Raw genomic sequence first — 18,800 nt, 5'->3', positions numbered from 1 at the left:
TTCATTCCCTCTTCCCAGATTCCCTGTGGAAGAACAAACATCTGTCAGGAAGATGTCAGTGCCCTCCCTCATTAAGCATGAAGGCAGTCTAGACCTCTTACAGAAAGGTAGATGGGCCTGCAGCTCAGTGTGAGCAGAGACAAAAGGACTGTGTTCGAATGCACTGGGGGAAACACCACAATTCTCTTGTTACTGTTTTTGCTTGGTTGTTCTTCTGCCAGGGCAGGCAAATAAAACTTACAGGTGACATTACTGTATAAAAACTTTGTTTTGCCACCTCCACTTGTTGACAAAGAAGAGGAGTTTTGACTTACAGGAGCAAAGTGGAAGTCCAGAACTCCAAGAAGCAGGCTATTCAGACAAGTTGTTTTAACCCTTTTGTTGATCTGTTACATCCCCCTTGGAGTGGGCTCAAATTTTAACTACACCACATAAGAACCAACCCAACTATAACTGTAAGGCTTCCAAATGACAATATTTGATTTCAAGTCTGGCTCAGATGATTGGGGGAGAAAAAAAAAAGTGAGTTTGAAAACACAAATCCTTCTAGCCCAAATTTTGGAAAATACATTCTACCCCTGGAGCCAGTCAAGAGCTGCTGACTGCTTCTGAAACCTAGGTCCCTTCCCCAGGATGCTGACTGAGGCCCGTGGGCTCAGTTTAGGGTATGGAATTGAGCCCTGGGGTCTTCTGAGTCTAACTGCACAAACAGGGATGAGCACTAGATGGCAGAGAGGGCTAAAAAAAGGCCCTCTCTGCCTTTTTGCCTTGGTTATGGCCTACACTTCCAAAAATTCCAATAGCTGAGTGGTTTTAGTGCTACATGAATCATTCCTACTGGAGCAAACCCAGCTCAGCAGCCCCTGAAGTGAAGCTGACGGTACTGAAACATAAAAATTCAATGAGTGAAATGAAAACAACACAATTTACAAACCAAAGATTGTGTAAGAACACAGGAAATGTAAGAAACAGAAAGTCTCCATCAGCTGCCTTGTCTGGAGGGCAATATTCACTAGCTATGTATACAGTAGATGATATTGACCTTTGGGTGCTTTTCATTCCTTGGGTGTTATCCATTCTTTACTTAAAAGGAATTTATACCCTGGCACACAATGCATCATCAAGAGCTGCAATAATTTTTTAGCACGGCCAACTGTGCTGTATTTGCTGGGGAAGCCCCTTCCACCCTCCCTGCTCTCATATGTGGAGCCCTAAGCCTCCAGCTCCAATGCTGCATGAGAGCTGCTGCTGCAGCTGATAGCAGCCACACACAGGCTGGACACAAGGGCAGTTCACTAATAAAAGACCCCCTTGTGAAGGTGCTTTGTAACCAAACCCCTTTCCCCATGCACGGAGAGGGGGGATATGTTCTCATCCTGCCAAGTCCAGGAGGGCACCTGTCCCAAAGCCTGTCAGTGTATCACACATGACAACTGATGAAGCCACGCTGGGGAACATTCTTCTGTTGAAACCATGAGCCTGAGAACCTCCACTGATATTTCCTACCAGAAGATGCCCACATGAATGCCTCATCCCACCCAGCATGGCTCAAAAATCCCGTGGAAAGCTTGCCTCAGTGTGAGGTTTCCTTAACTGTCCAGCAGTGAAGCAACAACAGTGTATCTGCTCTCTGGTGGGATTTCCACTGGAAAACTTGGGAACCATCCCAGTGAAGAGCCCAACCCTTGATTCCCAGTCTCCTGACAAACCTGGCAGAACTCTGCCTACTCAAAGCCCCAGCAGAGAATTTATTTATAGATGATACCAGAGGAAAGAAAATTCCCCATTATATTTCATGCTAGTCACCGTGTCCTCCTTGTCAGCCCATGAGCTCTGTTCAATTTGCAATACCTGCTGTTATTAAATTTAGTTTATATTGACCAACTTTACCAAGGGGTGCTGCAAAGCAGGAGGAGGAAGGTAGGTGTTTGGTGTTGTTGTTGTTGGTTTTGCAGGAATCTGGATGTTTAAATTGTGGGGAAATTTAGGTAAAGACACGAACATTCAGACTAAAATCTCCGCAGGGATTTCCCAGAGGCTGGATAATTCACCACCGCCTTCAGCTTGCTGGCTGAGGAGCGGCAAAATCAGCCCGGGAGAGGGAATGATGAACGCGGTGAACGAGAAGCCTGGAGATGGACCTTTCCATGCAGCTAAGGGAACAGGCCGCTGCTGGTAAAGGCGGCACACGGGAAGGGAAAACAGCGGCTGAGGGCAGCCCTGTCCTCCCGCGGGGCTGTCATGGAGCCGCCGCTCGCTGAGGAGCGGCTGCAGCCCTTCTGTCCAGGGCGCAGAATAAATTCTGCCGCCAGCTTTCACTGCAAGTGCCGCTTCGGGCTGGTTTTGTCTTCAATCGGCCGCCGGGCCGCGATGGCCCCGCCGGGCAGCACTGACTCCCAGCCCGGCTGGGCGGAGCCATGCCCGGCCGCTCCCGCCCGCCGCCGCCGCCTCGGCCGCCGAGCCCCCGCCCGCGGAGCCAGCCCCGGGTCCGGTACCGCCCTCGACACCGCCCCGGCACGCCCGAGGATCAGGATCGGCCCGGAGCGGAGCGGAGCGGTGCCACCATGTTGTGCGGGGGTGCCTCGGCGGCCCGGCCCGCCACCGACGAGACGCAGCGGATCGCGGAGCAGGTGAGGGCCGGGCGCGCTCCGGGAGGATCCCGCAGGCCGGGAAAGGCCCGTGCAGGGCCAGACGGGGGCCAGGCTGTGCTCGGCCATTGCTCTGCGCGGCTGGGCAGAGACACCGCCCCCCAGTGAAAGGTGGAAGGAATGGGGAATGCACGGAGCAATCCCCGGCTCCCGGGGCTCTCCTTCCCTGCGCCCGCCTGGCGTGGCCCTGTTGGCTCCAGAGGGACCGTGGGCAGCGCTGGGTGCGCGGGGAAACGCGACGGAGCCATTGCCTTGAGCTCGGGGAACGAGCTCCTGTGCTCCTTACCGAATCTGTGCATACGTTTGGGGTTTTGGTTCTTTGTTGTTTGCCTGGGAAGGGGGGGATTGTTTGGTTTTTTTGGTTTTTTGGGTTTTTTTTTTGAGGGGGTGAAACGTAGAATAAGTAAGAAAGCTTCTTCGCTGCTTCTGCTTTTCCCCAACACAGAATTCAGCTCCAAGCACTGCCGGCTCCAAATCCTGATACTACTTGCAGTACCTGAGATTACTGCTCATGTTATTGGAGCACATGCTTTTACTCTAAAAATGCCATTGTGCAACTAAGTTCTTTCAAAGCACATGTTCTTCTTTTTGTCATGGAAACTCAAGTTCCTTCTGCTTTTTGGCTTTGTCGGCTAGGATGTGGTAAGCTGGGGAGCGAAGAGGAAGGATGCGCTCCAGCCTCTGATGCTTTGTCAATGCCTGGGCCTGTTCCCCGTGCAGGAGGAATTCCCAAACACATACAGAGCACCCAAAGGCACAGCAGCCACTGAAATTAACATTTAGCTTGTACAGTCTGAGGATTCTGTGTTTTAGGAAAAGGATTCTGTGTTTTAGATGTGCATCTCCTAAGCACCAGCCTGAGTTTGCAGTAATAAGAACATGATTGAGAATTGCTGAGAGTCACAATTATTGCTTTGACCTGAAAGGCCTACATGTCATGTTAAAGGTAATGCAGATATGCAATTAACATGGCTTAAAACTAGATTTGAAATCCTGACTTTCTGTTCTGTAGCACGCTGCAGTTGTTTGGTAATCCAAAAACAAAACCCTGTTGGATTCAGAAGTGAACAGAACTAACCAAAAATCTGATGTTTTCATCTAAATCGCCTAAATACTTTAAAATTTATCCAGCTTGTTTTGACTAACAGTTGAAATTACTTCCTTTAATGAAATACAGGTGGGAAAACCCAAACTTGAAGCTTGCCGATGTACTTATATCCTCATCTGGACGCTGCTGGAGAAAATACTAGTTTTGTTAAATCGAGGTAGCCTTCTCAAATAGCATTATTTGCTTAAAGTCAGATCTTTTTGGAGATTTATTACAGCCTGCCAGTTTGCTTGCCATAAACATATTGTCTGTTCCTGCTTTTCCAGTTCTTGCCTTCGTTTTACAGTTTCGTAAGAATCCTTGTGATGGCCGAATGCTGTTCAGTTTCGTGACCCACAGTGGATGTAGTGTCACACGGGGCAGGAAAGCTTCCTTTGGCAGCGTCTGGCTTGGTAATCCCATAGGAACAGCCTCCTCAAGGCAAGGATTTCCATCCAGGCCTGTTCAGCTTTGGCACCTCACTGGCAATGTGGCAGAGCTTATCCAGGGTCATTCTGAAATTCTGAACCATCTGCTTTTTAGTTAACTGCTCTGGCAGTGCAGGGCGAACAGGCCGTGCAGGGCAGTGGAGAGCCCTCAGAGCACGATCATTTCCAGCCCTGTGCCTGAATCATGGATTGTTTGGGTGGGAAGGGACTGCACCTCCTGCCTGAGCACAGGGTCAGCATCCTCAGGCTGCTCAGAGCTTTGTCCTGTCATGTCTTGAAACTTCCACGGATGGAAACTGCACAGCTTCTCTGAACACTCCTGCTGTACTGCAGGAAAAATGTTTCTCTTTATATCCAGTCTGAGCCTCCAGTTTCAGTTTGTGACCATTGTGTCTCATTCTTCTGGCATCTGGAAAGTTTCATCCCTGGAAAGACCCTGGTACTGGAAAGTTTTCTTCAAAGCCCTCTGAGCTGAGCTGAGCAAGCTCATTTTATTCCTCTCCTCACAGCACAAGTGCTCCAGCCATCCTGGTGTGCTCATGGAGTGCTCCTGGTGAGCCTTCACTGGGCTCACTACAGTTTATTGGTGTCTGGCTTGTACTGGGGGCCCAGAACTGGGCACAGGATTCCACATTTCCTAACAAAGGCCGAGTAAAGGGCAATAATCACTCGCCTGTCTTCTGGCTAGGCTCCTGCTGATGCAGCCCAGGATGCCATTAACTTTGGTACCACCAGGCCACAGTGCTGGCTCCTGTCCTCCAGGCTGGCTCCTGTCCTCCAGGACTCCCAAATCCAGACAGAGATCAAGAACCAGGTCTTTGGGAGAGTATTTCTGTCTGGGATCTCCCTCTGCACACTGACTCAGGATGCTGGTTTGTCACATGCTGTGGTGACTCACTGCCACAAACAAGTGGCAAGTTTGCAGCTGCAGGACTCTGAGCTGTCTGCACCCAGGGCCCAGTGTTCAGCTCGCTGGTGGAAATACAAAATGTGCTGAGCTGGGGTGATTTACTGACCTCAGAAACCAAAGCTGCCCAGTGCCTAGGATTGCTAATGGAGTACAGGACAGGATAGGGTCAGCAGGAGACTTATGTCTGCCCTGCTGCTTAAAATTTGTAAAAGTGTGATGAAAAACTGAAACCACTTGCTCCAACCTCCGACTGAGAAGGGGAGGAGGCAGGAGTGAATCGTGGTGCTTCTGGGGCTGTGCCCTTCAGTGCATCTTAGAATGCAGCTTGGATTTCCCTATGGCAAAAAACAAACAGGAGAGTGTCCAAACATCATTATCTTGCTTGTGACATGCTGATCATAACCTGGAGACACTGCAGAGGTATGGCCTCTGAGAGAGAAGGTAAAAAGCATGGACACAGCTCACAGGGACAGGATGGTCACTGAAAAGGTACCAGAGTTCTGGGAGCTGAGAGGTGTGAGAACACACCCTGTTGCAGGAATGGTTCTTCTGTTCCTGCTTCACCTACAGCAGCACTTGACCAGTGGCAAGTTGGCACTTGTTCTTCCCCAAGGAAGCCTGTGGGATTTAAGCAGGAGTGCAGATGTATCTATTTTCCTTGAATTTAGGGAGAAGGAGAGGTACACCATATAGCTGGAGAATCTGCTCATTGCTGGTACTACTGCCTTGGGAGTGAAGGGAGGGCTCTGCAGTGATGCAGTGCAGGAGGTGCAGCCTGGAGCAGGCAAGGACTTTCAAGCAAGAACTTCAAGACTAACTCATCTTGCCCTGCAAAACAAAGGCTGAAATCTGCTTTCCTGACCAAGTTTTTTCCATATAGCCACAATGTGCTACAGTGCCCGGTGCAGGAGAGAAGAGCTGCATCTCAGGAGTTCATGGCTCCCTCTTGGGTACTGGACAGGTTATTTTGACTTCTTGAGCACTGTTTTGCAGTTTGAAAACACAGATTCCAGCAGACATGCTGAAAGAACTGCCAAGTGTTTTCCAGATTTGGTGTCAGCCTGTAGTGATTGACTCCCACCTCCAACTCAGCTTTGCCACCTCCCTAGATTCCTGGTCCTGCTTTCACACAAAACTTAACATGATTCATTTTGATCTTTTAATGTCTTGGAAAAGCAGGGGAATTTCTGTGTTGGGGAATTCAGCAGAAGTGAACTGTAAGCCTGAAGTCCTAAATACTTGAATTTTGCATCATTCTTAAAGAACCTATTGTTTCCTTAAGGTAAAAGCTCAGCTAGAAGAAAAAGAAGGGAAAACCTTTGATGTCTTCACTGCAGTGGAGTTTAAAACTCAGCTGGTTGCTGGAACAAACTACTTCATCAAGGTAGAGGACACTGGGTTGTTTCTCTTATATTAATGTGTATAATCTTTGGAATGGTGGGGTTTTTTCCTTTCTGAACTGGAGGAAAATGCTTATGATTTGACCTTAATAAGAAAAAAAAAAATTGTGCATTAAAAAACCACAAATATCCACCTCCCAGTCCCTCTCCCTATCTGTTAAATACAGAGATCCTCTTTTCTCCATTTTCATGGGAAATTAGGTGGTATTTCTGCAAAGTCACGGCTCCTAGTCTGGTTTAAAACAAGCCAATGGTTTTTCTCGCTGCCTGTCAGCTGCTCCATCCTCAAACCAGCCCAGCCTCTGCCACCCCTCCTGCTGCAGGCTCCCCCTGCAGGGATCTCACTGGATTTCGTGCTTTGCAGGTCCATGTTGGGAATGAGGAGTTCATGCACCTGCGGGTGTTCAAGAGCCTCCCCCACGAGAATGAGCAGCTGAGCCTCCACAGTTACCAGGGCAGCAAGACAAAGCACGATGAACTGGCTTATTTCTAGCAACCTTCTCTGTGTTTCCCTGGTTGGTTCTTATGTGCATTTTCTACAGGCTGTAAAATGTTGATTCCTGCACCAACAAAGGCAGAAAAAAGTGGGTTTTTTTTAACATCATGGTGTGAAAAATCAATTTCTTTTATGCCATTCCCTTCCTGTGCAATCTCCAAACTGGAGAGTCACAGGGCTCTCCTATTACCTGCACTAATGTAAACCCTACTTTTATTGCAACTTAGGCTTTAGTGCAACTTAACAAGAATACTGTGGCTGAGTCCTGTTTGTGGACTTCCTTGGTCTGGAAATCGGAAGGGGAATGACACCAGAACTCATATATTTGCAGCAAGGAACAAGAGGAAAGCCTCGGTCTTTTCTGTGCTGTTTTGCAACTGTGAATATATGTGTAGATTTAAATTGTACTTTGTATTTTATGGGCAAAGACCTGATGAGAGACTCGAGCTGAAGCAATTTTGCAAGGAAGAGAAAGAGGCTTACAGCAGTTTGAGACAAACATTCCCTTGGTAATCATGCTCATCCTCTTGCAGCAGTAGCATGTAGTGTCCCATAGAGGGTGTGTGAGTTTAAAATACCAAACCAGCTTGCTAATGTTTTCGGTCCTATGGAAAAGTCCTGGAAAGGAACTTAAGCTGGACAAGCATTTCTGCATTTATAACAATAAACATTTCTTTTGACTTGAGATGGCATCTTTGACTGGTGCTTTAGTGTTCTCTTCTCTGGTTTTCACTATTGATTATCTTGCTCAGCTTTTTTTCCCTTAACTGTTTTTTATATCCAGATAACCTTATGTTTATTCTATATCTTAACTAAAAATACTTTATTTTAGTCTTGTGACAGATATGAAAGATAACAAGAAAGACATATGCAGGCATATCAGCAGCAAAAGGAAAATATGGACAGTAGCTTTCCAAACTTATTTTATTTTACTGTCACAAGCAGAATCCCCATAGGATTTGCAGAGGTGAGGCACTGCAACACACTGTCTTAGAAATAGGTCAGAGGGTCGTCTCTGGTTTTGCCAGTCTGAAAACTGACAAGGCTGGGACCTAGGTTCTCATGAGGAAGACTCTGGAACACCTTTAAGTGGACATATTCGGCATCTGAAACTTGGACCTAGAAACCAAAAGAGCGGGGAAGTGAGAATCAAGGGCAGGTTCAAACAAAAGGCTGTTCTTTACATTCTTGAAAGAACATCTTGACTCAGGATCTTAATTGCAGATGTGCCTTCATTTTTACTTCAACAGCTCTTATCCAAGTCTGGGCAGTAACTGCTGGCAGAAAATGTCTACACCTGTAGAAAACTATTAAAAACGCTCAGCCTCAGGTGAAGGGAAGATGAGCAGAACTGCTTGGGTGCGGAAGCAATAGGAGAAAGGTTTTGATGGTGTCCTATTTCAGTCACCAGGATGCCAGCACATTTGCTCACAGCTTCCTGACACACTCGTAGGAGATGAGACAATGAGGAAACCTCCGTGACTTGGGGGTGGGACACAGTGCAGACACCATGTCAGCTCCCAAGGGGTACAGAAAGATCTAGTACAGAAAGACCAGCACATGGTCCTGAGAAGCAATGACAACCTGAAAGCCAGGATCCCTGGTCTGCGGAGTTACTCCAAACACATCAGTGCCTGAACAGGGAACCTGACATATCCTGTGCTTTTGGGAGTGCATGGGAATGCCTGGAATAAATACTCTTCCAAAGAAATTCACCTTCCCCCCTAGAAAGTCCTCACATAAAGACTTGGTAGGAAGCTGTAAAATTTCATTCTTAAAGAGCCAAGCAAATAGTGCTAAACTCTCCCTTGGTGAGGGACATGGAAACTTTAATGCCTTAGGCTCCAAGAGGATTTTACATGCTTTCTGGTGGCTGCAGTGAGGCACTATGCTTGGTCTGGGTTGCATTTCAGCTGTAAGTCTGCAGGTAAAACATCAGTGAAGTGGAAGATTCAGTAATATAAAAGAATGCATCTTGTGATGGAGTTTGTTCCAGTTAATGCTAAAATGAGGATGTATTCCATCAGTGATGTTTTCCATCACTGGTAAAATTGGGAAAGAAGAGACAAATCATCCATTTCCAGTGTTGCAAATGGATTTCTGCTAAGTTCAGTAATAGATCAATCTTTGTTTCTGAGTTAAGAGTTCTTTTAAGGAAGCACCTGGGAAAGAAGAAGGTTTGGCAGCATCTGTCCTTCCTGGATCAACTAAGTATGAGAAGTGTGGAGCTAATGCTCACAGTGTCTCTGCAGAATTACTCTCCCCCAAACATTACAGGCCAATTCCTCTAATAAAAGAATTATTCCAGTTCCCTTGGAATATGACATACCCTGTCAGGCACATGCCCACACCCTTGTGGGGTTTCAGCAGTCACAGGCCATGCCTGCTCTGCTCCAGAAGTGCTTGCTGGCCTTCAGATGAATAACACACCCAGACATTTCTTCTGTGCTACTTCACAGAAAGCTGCTCACATCCATCGGTCAGGGTTTCCAGTAGAGGAGGAATGGTGCAATCAGAGGGCTCCAAATTAAGCATTACTCATTTTTCCTCTGGAGCAGAGAGGGGGTTTTGAAAATTCAGAAGGAAGCAGCAGGCAGGCTGTGTACCTCTGCAGCACCTGACACAGAACCAAAACATCAACACACCTGCTTGCATGCAAAACTAGTCAGCAGACATGTGTGCACTGCATCACAAAATTGATTCTCTCTTTCCATCAGTTCCTCAAGTTGACTTCAGTTTCATCCTAACAAACACAACTGAAGGACTCAGACACTATTTTGTCATGAAAGGAAACAGGAGACCAGTTATGACTTGCTGAAATAATTTGAGTTGGGAAGGTAATCTCTAGTCCTTGAGGGGGATGATCCCAAGAAGCTTACCAGTCACATCTGAATAAGCATAGGGCATGTTTTATAATATTTGTATTCCTGCTCACAGTAGTGCCAAACAGAGGAATTTTATAAGCATTTGGAGGTAGTCCCAACTTCTGTTACTCACATCAGACAGTTTTCTATGATGTTTGCTTCTCTTCCTAGCTTAAGCCACTCTGCAAGTCACCTGTAGCATTTAATTCCACAACACTCCCTCCTACAACATATACAAACCTTAATAAAGTACATTGTCCCAGCAACCACTTGAGTCTTATATGCTATGGCTGTAAAGACAGCACAGTTCACGTTTGCCTGGCTTTCAAACTGTGGCTTCACCTGTAAAAAGAAAGGGAAAAATGATTGGCAGGTTCATACTAAGGGATTTCTTTCACATATACCACTCCAATTTTCATCCTTCCACACATACTTCCTTAATGAAATGCCACAAAGTGACTGAGGGCACCCTCCAGCCCCTCATCCAAATCATCAATAAAGATATTACACAGGACTGGCCCCAACACTGAGCCCTGGGTGCACCACCTCTGCCCAGCCAGATGTAACCACCTCTCCCTGGGCCCTGCCATCCAGCCAGTGTTTTCACCCAGTGAGCAGTGCACCTGTCCAGGCTTCTTCAGAGGAATGCAGCAGGAACTGGAGTCAAAGGCTTTGCTAAGGTCCAGGGAGACAACATCCACAGCCTTTCCCTCACCCACTAGGCAGGTCATGGAAAGAGATCAGGTTGGTCAAGCAGAACCTGCCTTGCATGAACCCATCCTGGCTGGGCTTGAATCCCTGGTTGTCCTGCACATGCTGTGTGATGGCACTCAGTATGAGCTGTTCCTTGACCTTCCCTGGCACTGAGGTCAGCCTGACAGGTCTGTAGTTCTCTGGATCCTCCTTCCTGCCGTTCTTGTAGCCCTCCAGCCCCTCATCCAAATCATCAATAAAGATATTACACAGGACTGGCCCCAACACTGAGCCCTGGGTGCACCACCTCTGCCCAGCCAGATGTAACCACCTCTCCCTGGGCCCCACCATCCAGCGTTTTCACCCAGTGAGCAGTGCACCTGTCCAGGCTTCTTCAGAGGAATGCAGCAGGAACTGGAGTCAGAGGCTTTGCTAAGGTCCAGGGAGACAATATCCACAGCCTTTCCCTCACCCACTAGGCAGGTCATGGAAAGAGATCAGGTTGGTCAAGCAGAACCTGCCTTGCATGAACCCATCCTGGCTGGGCTTGAATCCCTGGTTGTCCTGCACATGCTGTGTGATGGCACTCAGTATGAGCTGTTCCTTGACCTTCCCTGGCACTGAGGTCAGCCTGACAGGTCTGTAGTTCCCTGGATCCTCCTTCCTGCCATTCTTGTAAATGTTCTTTTAGAGGGGCATCAAATTAGCCAAACTCCAGTTGTGTGAGACCTCCCTGGTTCACCGGGACCACTGGTAAATCACGGACAGTGGCTTGGAGAGCTCTTCCACGAGCTCCCTCAGTATCCTCAGGTGGATTCCATCCAGCCCCATAGACTTACACATGTTTAAGTGGAGAAGCAGGTCACTGTTTCCTGCTGGATCGTGGGAGCTTCATTGTGTTCCTTGTCTCTGTCTTACAGCTCAGGGAGCTGGGAGGAAAACTGGTCTGACTATTAATGATTGAAATCAAAAAGGCTTTAAGTACCTCATCCTTTTTTGTATTTTTTTGAGGCAGTGATTTCCTCAACATCCAGCAAATGATGAAGATTCTCCTTAGCCCTCTTTTTATTACTTATGTATTCATAAGAACACTTTTTGTCATTGGTTTTGGCAGTGACCAGAGTTAAGTTCTAACAGGGCTTTTGCCTTTCTGACTTTCTGCATAACCTCACAACACTTTGTAATCCTCCTGAATTGCCTGCCCCATCTTCCAAAGCTTATAAACTCTGTTTTTTACCCTGGGTTCCAGCCAAAACCCTCTGTTCAGCCAGTCCAGTCTTCCTCCCCACCTGCTTGTCTTTTGGCACATGGAGACACCCTGCTCTTGCACCTTTAGGATTTCCTGCTTGAAGAATGCCCAGCCTTCCTGGATCTCTTTGCCCTTCAGGACTGCCTCCCAAGGGACTCTTTCAACCAGTCTGCCAAACAGGCCAAAGTCTTCCCTCCACAAGTCCAAGGCAGTGGTTTTGCTATTGCCCCTCCTTACTTCTCCAAGAAATAAAAACTCTCCTATTTCATGATCACCGCACGAGCACCACACAGAAAGCAGACAGCCTCTCCTAGGCTGGGTGACGCGGTGCCCCTCTGCACATGACACCCACGCTGATGACCGGATGCATTACTGAGTTTGGGCAGAGGAGCAGCGTCAGTGCCAGCCTGCTCAGGCTGCCCTGGGCCGGGCCAGCAGCACCTCAGCACTTCTCACCACCCACCTGTTTCACAGGAACCCACTGAATTAATTAACTTTCCCTGTACAAGCATCTATAGCTGGCTGCCACTCCCATGACATTCCTTCCTAGCAGGAAGGCCACAGAAAAGCACCCAAGCAACATCCAGATCATTTCCTAAGAGCCAGACATTATCATCCTGTTCAGCTTCCTCATGATCTCTTACCCTGCTCTTCTGCTGAGTAGCTTCCACAGGGTTTCTGTCCCCAGGAACAGACAAGTATACTTTCAGCTGAGGAGCTGCTAACTCTGGTAAACCAGGGAAATTTTAATTCCCAACAACCTTCCAGCTGACCGGGGCTGGGGCCTCCTAGAACGCTCCTAAGTGGCAACTTTTGGTGCATGATATTCCTCTCTCAGAACAAAACAAAGCCACTTCTCTCCAGTTTTGCTCTCTCTCCTCTGGCCACTATTTCCCCCATTAGTTATTTACAGACTGAGCCTTCAGTAAAATCAAGAAGGCAAACAGCTCCTTAATCCTCAGGTGAAAAAATTAACATTCCTAAGTTCTTATCTAACAGCATCCTAAACCCAAAACACTCCTCAGTTTTGGGCAACAGCTGTGCAACAGGGAGACCAAATAAATAACATTCCTCAGCTCACTAATGATGGCTAGAGACAAGGCACAGGTATAAGTAAATAATTATGTAATCCCATGAGCAGACAGACCCTGAGCATCCCAAGTTCTGCAAACGCTCTTCACAGCTTCACTGAAATCATAGGAATTGCTTCTCTGCTCAGCATAAAAGCCCCCTAAAATTGCTTCATGAAAAGGTTACACATGCTGGAAGGATAGCAGATTTCCCCAGCATAAGGTTTCTATAAAAATATTTTCCTTAGAGAGCTATACCAAAGCCTCTGCAAAGGGGGAAAGGACCAGGAAGTGTTCTCTCTCCTGCTCTCAGCACAGGGCAGAAATTTCACCTTGCAGAAAATAAGAGCAATAAACAATCTGTTTTCATTTTCCTGAAGCTACTGAGAATAAAAGAACACTAAAATTAGGATCAGTCCTTTTCTGGAATCAAACAGAAACTTTGCACTATCCACATTTCAGATTCCATACGTGCCCTGTACTCTGGGAGCATTAGCACTGCCTGAAACCAGCATGCACATTTTCAAGTGCCTGTTTGCTCACGGACACCCAAGTGCTGTGGTTTCACCTCCAATACACACTGCAAGACTTCTGATGACCCATAAATAACACAGCCCAGCACTGAAAACGAAGCTCAGTATCTGGTATGGTGCTCCAGGCATTTCACAGACTCGTTAATTAAATTTCACAGCCCTCAGCTGGCCCCATCTTAAACATGAGGAAACAAGAATGGCAAATACACAAAGGTGCTGCAAGTCCCTTGCTAGGGTCACCCCTCCATAGGTAGAAGGGAATTTCTGCTCTCTGCAAATGCTGCTCCTTCAAACATTCCTGCCAGCATAGAAGGAACAGTGGTACTGCTCCCAAGTAATTCAGTCAGTGCCCCCCAAACAATTGCAGATCATCCACTTCTCTTTCTGCTCTGCAGTAAATCATCTCTGACTAACCCGTCACCCCAAACTCCAGCCCTTCCTCATGTACATGTCCCCAGCTCTGGTGACCCCAGCTGTGACTGACCAATAAAGCCCTATAATGGAAGAAGGCTCAGAGGAGCTGGGGAGGGTGATGTTCCACCCATGAAACTCGGGGAATAATGCAGGGTGTGACTGACCACAGCTTTTGCAAATAAGATGACTATCTCAACACAAAGGTTGATCACAGGGTGTTTTTTGATAAATAGCTCTGTCAGTAGAGGGGATCATGTGGTGATGTAACTCCCCGAGTTCATTAAGAGAAAGCAAACACACGCCTGAGTTAGCCAGACCAGCGTGGGGGAAGTGAACACATGGCTCTGCCCAATCCTGAGTATAAAAACTAAACGGCTGGAGGAAAGAATTTTGAAGAAAACTGCTGGCTAGAGCTGACTTCAACCCACACCCCCCTTCGCAGCCACTGAGGATTCCCAGTGTGGTGACACAGAGGGTGTTGTACACCGGGAGTGCAGAACATCCTGGTGTCCTCAGAGAACTGGGATTGCAGTCGCTACATTTTGCTAAGAGTAACTTAGACCTGTATCAAGTTACCAGCATATTTGTATCACTCTGGTAAATCGGACACCTCGTGTAACAAGGAGTGTCTTCTAATCAGTAAACTGAATGTTAAAGTAATTCCCTCCACCTGTGGACTACAGAAAAGAGCCCTGTCAGAGTACTGGGCTGCCTGGTCTCAACTGCAAGATCACAGAAGATGTGGAAGGATGCTGGTGCAAACTCTCCTTGGTGGCACGGCAAAGGAGAGAGCTGGGAGCCCTGCATTTCAGGTATAGTGAGTGCGCTGCAGTATTGGCCAATGCATTCAGCCCTGCTACTTCCAATTTTTGTTTCCTCAAAGAGTGCCTGAGTGCAATTGCCAGAGGGACAAGAGCTCATCTTTCAGAGGCAGAAGGGTGAAGACAATTGGGTGGGTAGGAACCCCTTTTATTCCTCAGGATGCATTTTATACTTTCTTTAAGAAGAGCTGCTGCACTGCAGGGCATTAGGGGATCTGCAGAGGTGCTGCTCACAGAGCTGCTCTAGTTCAGGACCACTGCCTGTAACCAACCACCTGACAACTGGGCTCACTTAGTGGCCTGCCTTGTCCCAAGCTCATCTTGACCCACCAGCAGCCCCTGTATCACAGCTGTGACTCCAGAAAACACATAATGCCAGCAGGGAACACAATTTAAAAGCTTTGTCCTGCATATATAATTCTTTACTGCATACCAGAATGTGGTTTGTCCTGTGCAGTCCTTCACTGAGGAATGAACTCCACCAGGTACAACCTCTTCCCTTCCAATATGCCACCTCTCATTTCAAACAAGTGACCTCACTGCTGGCATAGCAGAGCTGGGCTTGGAACTCCACACAGACATTAACTGAAGGTAGCCAGTACCATGCCTAGCCATGGACAAAGAGCAGACAGAGAAGTGGCTTGTCTCAGTCTCACCAAGGCACTTCCTACATAGAATGCTGAGAAAACACTACCAGTCAAGGGGATTCCCACTTTCAGCATGAGCCTCTTCAGTTTAAAACCTGGCTCAGTCTCCCTGGCTTTACACAAGCTTCAGGAATGGCCTCTTTGCACACAACTTAATCTAGAGAGAGGGTGCAACTCACCTGGTTAACAAGCTGCTGAACTTCTGGAGTGGCTGGCTTGGTGTCAGATAAGCCCCCAGGCATCATGTTGGCAGGTGACTTCTCTGAAATGATGAGTGGCTCTGAAGAGGGAAGTTCAGTGCAGTCTGAGCAGAGTCCCCAGGCATCTCACATATATACACACACACACACATGTGTCATGGAACCATGTGACCTGCAACACACGGAGCCTACCATTACTGAACTGGAGGAGACAAGCAGGGAAAAGAGGGGGAAAAGCAATGTAAAGCACTGGCAATGTTATTAATAAAAGTAAAAAGCACTTAAAGTAGTGTTTATGGTCTTCACATCCAAAAGAAAAGCAAATCCTCCAGTCACCCACATCTTAAAGAGAGTTGGTTTGGGCTGCAGCTGGAACCTCTTGCCTCCCCACCCATGTGCAGATGACTAGGCTGAGCTCTTGGGAAACTGATCAAAGACACACCCAGTATTTCCCAACACCTTTACTGATCACAGAAAAGGATGCAGCACTTTCCTTAGTGTAGGTCCCGTTTAACTTGAAATTTTATTTTCTCAATATCCTTCTAAGTGGGGAAATGGGAGCAGATGGCATCTTGCATTCAGCGACGTGACTTTCCTCTGCCTGACCAAAAAGGTGCCAAGGTAAACACCAGCAACAGAAGTAAAAAATAATTCAATCCCAGATTCAGGTAAGTACTGCAAATAAGGCATTTCTGCTTCTTTCCCATCAAAGCAAAAGCTGCATTCAGGCAATCATAATAGCAACTGAATGTGCAATAAAATCTACTTTTTAACTCCAGTGCCAATTTCCTGGAAGACAAAGTACAATCAAAAAACAGAAAAGCTATCCCATTTTCGACGTACGCTGTTGAACCAGATCACATGAGAACATACAGTCAGAAGTATTCATTCTGCAATTACAGTCACAGGGCACAGTCACATTCATGAATGTACAAAGCTCAAATCCTACTGGGGGAAGGCTAATAACTGCTAGCAGCCCTCCCTGGTAAGGGACAACTAACACTTCAAGACCACAGAAAAAAATTAGTCCCTGTCAATATTTCTGCCATCTCCCTCTCCAGCAAATATGAGGAATTTTGTTCCACAGCAAGGACCAGAGAAGCAGAAACAGACCAGAGACTTTTTGGTCCATAGGGGCAGGTACATGGGAGCAGGTGAAATGAGAATATATACTGCACACAGGCAATGGGCATTTCTGCTGGGATCAGCATTAGGGAATTTGCTGGGAAGAGGTGGGTTTATGGCCATAGCAACAAACTTATCTGTGTCCTACCCATACTACTGAACCTCCTCCTCACAGATAACAAATGATGCAAGACACTGTAAAAAGTGCTTCAGATCTCACTTCAAGGCCTGGTTTTGGTACAAATCCCCTGAGATTGAGAAACTGGGGCTGTAGGGACCCTACACTCAACAGTACTGATGAGTATTACAGCATGTTACTGAAAAAGATACTGCAGAATTTTCCAGACTTGAGCAGCAGTGTTATGGAAGTGGACAAAAAGCATTTAAGGAAAAATCAATTGTCCTGAGATAATATTTTTGTGAACAGAGAGAAAAATCCTTCCAGTTCTCAGGAATAAAGGGAGTGACAGCTCTTAAAACTGGAATTCTGCCACTTTCACCAGCTTCTCTCCAGATGAGGAGTTCCTCAGAGTCCTATTCATGGAGCTGATGACAACTCAAACCTTCTTTTGCATAAGACCCTGCTGATTCACTCAAATGCTGATCATGTTCCACCACCTGTGCCTTATTCATACAGCAGGACAGATAAATTAAGGAACTGGAAGAGCCAGTTCACCTTACTGAGGCCAGAAATCAAAGAATGTGTCCAACAACTGCACGGCACCAGTGCTAAAACAGGGCATTTTATAAACCTCTCCACTCACCAGGATACAGATCCTGCTAACTTCCTTGGGAAGGCATGTTAAGATTCCCCAGGGCAGCAGTACATTCCTGGAGAACTCCTGATTCTGTCTAGCAACAAATACACTGAACATAGGAGGGTTCATTTATAATCTTGGAAAGACTCTAGGTGTGAAATTAAAGATATTAATGTTGTGTGGAAGTCATCCACTGGACTCCCTACTTCTGGGTTTGCTGGTTTTTTACTTTAAAGCATAACAACTTTCTTTTTTTTTTTTTTTTTTTTTTTCCCAGAATGCACAGTTGTGCAGAAGGGGAAAAAAAAATCAAGACTAATTGTCAGCAAGTTGATGCGGAAGTTTACAGAGGCAAATCAGACTGTTTTCTTTCCACGGCAGTGCTAATGGCTGTCCCAAAATCCAGTGATATTTCTAAGACTGGGATGCAGTACTCCCAGTCTTAGAAATCCTGCACAAGTATTCAATGAAACCACTCTTAAGTGCTGACATTTCACAGACCTGCGATCAAAGATGACCAGAGGCAACTGATCAACCCTATCTGGGGCAACTCCCACCTCCACCCACCCCTCTCTACACTAAGTTTTGGATGCAATGAACCAGGATTTGGAACACTGCCTTGAAAAGAACAGCCACCCCCACACCACCTCTTGCACAACAAGGCGAGTGTGCCCCCTGCAGTGTTTGAGATGTGGCTGCTATCACGTACCAGGCCAGTGTACACTCTCCATCAGCACAACTGGCAGCTTCCCCCCACGTCACTGTGCTGCTGTTATCTTGGAGACTCTCTGCTGGGACACCACCACTGGCATTCTGTACAGCTTTGAAGCTGAGTAACATCTTGCACCAGGTAGTATTCCAACACAGAAGAAACAGATCTTTAGCACTTGCAGGCCACTACTCCCTGGTTCTGTTTCAGCAATTTTAAGAGTGCCAAGCTAGTGTTGATAAAAACACCAGTACAAAACAAAGCAAACAGAATAACCTCCACCAAAATCCAAACCCCAGGGTTATGTATTTACAAGTAATTTTTAAACCACGAATGAAGTCAGCTCTGTAGAAATGATTGTGAAAGCCAAGCCAGTAAGGTCAGTCTTCTGGTTTCCCAGTGACATGTAATTGTGGCTGGACATGACACATGGTCTGAATGTCTTTAAGAGCTCCTAGAGGAAAGCAGCCCTCCATGTACCAGCTGAAGATCTGTTCTCATCGTCACAGGATCAGCCACCTTGATTTTCAACATGCTGGTCTGCAAAAAAGGTTTCCCCTCCTGCTACCCATCCTGATTTTTCAAGATTTCTGACATCGTACATGGACAAGGATCAACAGAAACCTGACCTTCAGCAGCACAAAGTTATCATAACCCAGCCTATCCTGAGCCTCTTCCTCTCAGTCTGCCTCAAGACAACTGAAATCTACTGTTAAAAATATTCTAT

At 46.8% G+C, this 18,800-nt stretch overlaps 2 protein-coding genes across 2 annotated transcripts; one reads left to right on the top strand and one right to left on the bottom strand.

The window, feature by feature from the left end:
* Positions 1-2,476: 2,476 nt before the first annotated feature.
* On the top strand, positions 2,477-7,675 carry LOC121339235 (cystatin-B-like). The gene is made up of 3 exons (XM_041410889.1): positions 2,477-2,630; positions 6,377-6,478; positions 6,859-7,675. The coding sequence occupies exons 1-3, from the start codon at positions 2,565-2,567 to the stop codon at positions 6,985-6,987; spliced, it is 297 nt and encodes a 98-aa protein (XP_041266823.1). The 5' UTR covers positions 2,477-2,564; the 3' UTR covers positions 6,988-7,675.
* A 234-nt stretch (positions 7,676-7,909) lies between these two features.
* On the bottom strand, positions 7,910-17,474 carry CSTA (cystatin A). The gene is made up of 3 exons (XM_041410913.1): positions 15,461-17,474; positions 10,095-10,196; positions 7,910-8,109 (listed from the first exon to the last, which is right to left on the bottom strand). The coding sequence occupies exons 1-3, from the start codon at positions 15,524-15,526 to the stop codon at positions 7,981-7,983; spliced, it is 297 nt and encodes a 98-aa protein (XP_041266847.1). The 5' UTR covers positions 15,527-17,474; the 3' UTR covers positions 7,910-7,980.
* Positions 17,475-18,800: the final 1,326 nt, after the last annotated feature.

This window comes from Onychostruthus taczanowskii, unplaced genomic scaffold, assembly GCF_017590055.1.
Source record: "Onychostruthus taczanowskii isolate IOZ18803 unplaced genomic scaffold, ASM1759005v1 scaffold34, whole genome shotgun sequence".
Taxonomy (NCBI): Eukaryota; Metazoa; Chordata; class Aves; order Passeriformes; family Passeridae; genus Onychostruthus; species Onychostruthus taczanowskii.
Note: the sequence above shows the minus strand (reverse complement) of the source record. Positions and strands in the feature narration are given on the sequence as shown.

Excerpts from the sequence above, each read along its gene's own strand:
- LOC121339235 (XM_041410889.1), top strand. The coding sequence starts at position 2,565 with ATGTTGTGCGGGGGTGCCTCGGCGGCCCGGCCCGCCACCGACGAGACG. Across the intron at positions 2,631-6,376 it reads CGCAGCGGATCGCGGAGCAG|GTAAAAGCTCAGCTAGAAGA; the intron begins GTGAGGGCCGGG and ends TGTTTCCTTAAG. Across the intron at positions 6,479-6,858 it reads GAACAAACTACTTCATCAAG|GTCCATGTTGGGAATGAGGA; the intron begins GTAGAGGACACT and ends CGTGCTTTGCAG.
- CSTA (XM_041410913.1), bottom strand. The coding sequence starts at position 15,526 with ATGATGCCTGGGGGCTTATCTGACACCAAGCCAGCCACTCCAGAAGTT. Across the intron at positions 10,197-15,460 it reads TTCAGCAGCTTGTTAACCAG|GTGAAGCCACAGTTTGAAAG; the intron begins GTGAGTTGCACC and ends TTCTTTTTACAG. Across the intron at positions 8,110-10,094 it reads GGACAATGTACTTTATTAAG|GTCCAAGTTTCAGATGCCGA; the intron begins GTTTGTATATGT and ends TTTGGTTTCTAG.